Genomic DNA, 3788 nt, shown 5'->3' on the forward strand with positions numbered 1-3788 from the left:
CGCGCGTCGCGCTCCGCGCGCCGCGCCGCGCGCTCGCGGCCCCGCCGCGCCTCGAGCGGCGTCAGGCCGAACGTCCCGTCCGCCCGCGCCGCCTCGGTCGCCGCGGCAAGCTCCTCAACAGGCAACTCAAAGGGCGGGCTGAACGCATAGAGCGACCGATCCGGGAACGCCGGCAGTGACACCGAGTGGCGCGCGAGCGTGCCGGGGCGGCCACGGCCGACCTCCGCCAGGAGACCCCCATACATGACGCCGCCGGGCGGCAGCCACGCGCCCTCCGGCCCACCCAACGCCGCCTGCTCCTCTGCCTCCTCGTCCTCCTCCTCATCCGCCTCCTCATCCCCCTCCTCCTGCTGCTGCTGACCATCCTGCGCCGGCTCCCTCGGCCCCACCCCGCCAGGGCCACACCCCGCACGCGGGCCCCCCGGTCGCCGCGCCCCTGCGCCCCGCCGCGCCTCCTCGGCTGCCGCCACCTCCGCGAGCGCCCCCGCGAGGCTCAGCGGCGGCCGCAGCGGCGCGGGGCGCAGGACAAAGCGGTAGCCCGCGACGCGGGTGCGGCCGGGGACGCCGTCGCAGCCGGGGTAGAGCAGCGCCGCGTCGAGCGCCGCGACGCGCCACGCGAGCGCCGCCGGCGTCGGCGGCAGCCAGGCCAGAGGGTTGTCCTCCAGCGCGACCGCGCCGCCGCCGCTCGCTGCCGCGTCCGGCTGCTGCTGCTGCTGCTGCTCTCTGTCTCGCTGCTGCTCCCCAAATTGCGGGTCTCCCTCATGCTGCTGCTGCTGCTGCTGCTGCTGCTGCTGCTGCTTTCGTCGCCGCCGCTGCTGCCAGGGGCACCACGCGCCCCGCACCAGCGGCGGCACCGGCCGCCAGCCGCGCGCGAGAAGCTTCCGGTCCACCGCCGCCTCCAGCCGGCCCAGCAGCCGCCGCAGCACCCCCAGGTCTTGGGCAGCCGCGACCGCCGCCGCCCAGCCACGGCGCTCCCAGCCGCGCTCCGCGGCCGCGGACGCGCCGTCGCCGCCGGCGGCCATGGCGGGGCCAAGGGCCGCCTCAACCAGCAGCAGTGCCCCCTTCAGCTCCCCGGTAGCGGCGGTGGCGTCGCCGCCGCCGCTGTTTAGCTGCAGCAGCGCAATCTGCGCACGGGCTGCCTCTGGCACCAGCCGCGCGGCGTGCGGCACGAGGACGTGCGCGGCCTCGGCGACCCCCTCGCCTCCCTCGTCTCCCTGCTGCTTCTGGTCCTGTTCCTGCTGCTGTTCCTGCTGCTGCTGCTGCTGCTGCTGCTGCTGCTGCTGCTGCTGCTGCTGCTGCTGCTGCTGCTGTGGCCGCAACGCAGGCACCACCAGCGGCCGCCCCGGCATCGCAGCTTCCACCGCAGCTTCCACCCGCGCGAGCCCCGCCGCCAGGTGGCCCTCGCGCGCGCCCTTGGGCCGAAGGCATCCCCGCAGATGCCGCAACTGCTCATGCCGCAGCAGCAGGCCCCAGCCCCGGCCCTCGTCCACCGCGCACTCGGCGCCGCCCTCGACCCACACGCGCCCCCAGTCCTCCTCCGCACCCGCCGACGCGGATGCCGGCAGCGGGAACGCCGCCGCAACCGCCGCGCCCGCGCCAGCGGCCGGCGCCCCCGGCCCGGCTGCGGCCCCGCCGCCGCCCTCTTGGCCGCCGCTGCCGCCCGGCGCGAACAGCCAGTAGCGGTTGTGGCGGCGGTCAAGACCGATGGGCTCGTGCCTTATCTGGCAGGCGTCCTCCACCCGCTGCATCGCCCTCGCCCGCGCCCGCAGCCGCCGCCGCTGCTCCCGCTCCGCCGCCGCATCCCCGCCGCCTGCCGCCGCGCCGATGCCGGCCGCGCCGGCGGCGGCCTTGGCGGCTGCTGCTGCGGCGGCGGCGAGCGCCTCGGCGCCGATGGGTTCGCCGGCGGCCTGGCGCTGCTGCAGCTCCTCCAGTCGGCGCTGCGCCTCCTCAGACGCCGCCCTGGCGCGGAGCAGCCCCTCCTCCTCGCGGCGCCGCTTGTCGGCCTGGTCCGACGATGCCATTCAAAAGTTTGGGTAGAGGATGGATTTCAATAGGAAGCTTCGGTCACAAAGACTGATTGTTGGGGCTGTGGGTGGCCTCTGCTGGCCGGCGCAAGCCCCGCTTCCTCACCCTAAACACAGCCCTCACTTGCTGACGACCAGCAGCGCGCCAGCGCGCGGAGCCAAGCGGCGCTGCCAATCCCTTGCAAATCTCAGCCCCTCCCCTCGACCGGTCCTACTCACCTGCACACGCACACAAATACTCACCTGCACGCACACATTAACGTACACACACGTGTATGAAACACACATGCGCACGCATGTACACATGCCCCTCCTTCCGGCCCCCAACCCCGACCCACCTTCAGCTCCTCCTGCACCTGCCGCCGCGCCGCCTGCGCCTCGTCCGTGCGCCAATCGATCTCCGCCCTCAGCGTCGGCAGGCACAGCGCCTGGTGCACCAGCCAGTCGAGAGCGGCCATCCGCAGGGCAAAGGGCAGGGCGTCGTAGTCGCAGTCCGCCAGCAGGGCCACCCAGGGCTCCCCTGACGCCGCGGCGGCGTGCGCCACGTCGTCGTCGCTGCAGGTGGGATGATGATGCGCGAGTGCGTGCGTGCGTGCATGCGTGCGTGAGTGCGTGTGTGTGTGTGTGTGTGTGTGTGTGTGTGTGTGCGCGCACACGCGCGTATGTGTGTGGGTAAGGAATGGGGAGGGGTGGGCCGCTTTGTGGCGGGTGCCACGGCTCAAACAATGACTTCGTGTGTATTACTAAGTAAAGCGGTTTGAGGAGCTTAGATGACGATTGAGGTTGCGGGATGAGTTCAGCAACAAATCATCAGGGCAAAAGGGAGGGGATAAGGCGCTGCAAGACACAGGGCGGGGAGGGGGGGAGGAGGGCGAAGGCGTCGCGGCCCCGCTACATGCAAGGGCGGCCCCCGCCCTGCCCCCGAACAGTTATCGGAGGGCTCGAACAATCCCGCGCCCCACCTCTCGTTCCCATCCGCGCCGTCCTGCTTGCCGGCCGCCGCCTCCTCTTGCCCCGCCGCGCCCCCCGCGGCCTCCCCAGCCGCCTCAGCAGCCCCGTCGCCGCCGCCGCCCTCCGCCTCCGCATCCGCCTCTGCCTTTACCCGCGCCTCCGCCTCCGCCGCCTCCCGCGCCGCCGCCGCCTTGGCGCGCTGCCTCTCCATCTTCCCGTGGTGTTGCAGGTGCGGCTGCAGCGCCCAGGTGTTGACTTTGACTTTTTGGAAGATGGCGTCCCGCGAGAGGGCGCCCCCGACAGTCGACTCTGGGCTTTTGCTGGTGGATAGGTCCCGAAGGCCGCGCGCCTCGATGGCGGCGGCGACGTCGGGCAGCGCCATGCCGTTGTGGTCAGCCTCCACCAGGATCTGGGTTTTTGAGATGTCGGAAGTCGAAGGGTCAGATCGATCGGGGTATGGTATGGTCGTGCGATGATCGTCCGGCCGAGCCCAAAGCGGGGGGGTGGACAGGCGAGCTCGCCAAAGGTTTGCCGAGCTGAGCGCTCGTCAGCAAACAATGGCAAACGATGGATGTGCGGCGGATGGGCACACAGTGCAAGGTCCCTCGCCCGAGGCCCAAGCAAGCACGGCAGCCGCGCCGGCAACGGTCGCGCCGATGGCTGCAAGCTAGACGGTGTGCGTGCTTCCTCCCGCCTGTTTCCCATGCAACCCCACCCGCCAGCAGGCGCCCTTGACGGTGTGGACGTTGCCAAACCGCTGCGGCAGCTTCAGGCGCGCGACGGTGCCGTCCGGGTAGCGGTACACAACCAGGT

General features: G+C 72.2%; 1 protein-coding gene across 1 annotated transcript; it reads right to left on the reverse strand.

The window, feature by feature from the left end:
* Positions 1–72: 72 nt before the first annotated feature.
* On the reverse strand, positions 73–3357 carry MNEG_14975 (hypothetical protein; the record flags this gene model as incomplete). The annotated part of the gene is made up of 3 exons (XM_014036554.1): positions 73–2003; positions 2363–2579; positions 2987–3357. Coding segments are annotated over 3 exons (2519 nt in total), but the record flags the coding sequence as incomplete, so codon positions are not given.
* Between the last annotated feature and the right edge of the window lie 431 nt (positions 3358–3788).

Source organism: Monoraphidium neglectum, assembly GCF_000611645.1.
Source record: "Monoraphidium neglectum strain SAG 48.87 unplaced genomic scaffold scaffold04920, whole genome shotgun sequence".
In the NCBI taxonomy this organism is placed as follows: domain Eukaryota; kingdom Viridiplantae; phylum Chlorophyta; class Chlorophyceae; order Sphaeropleales; family Selenastraceae; genus Monoraphidium; species Monoraphidium neglectum.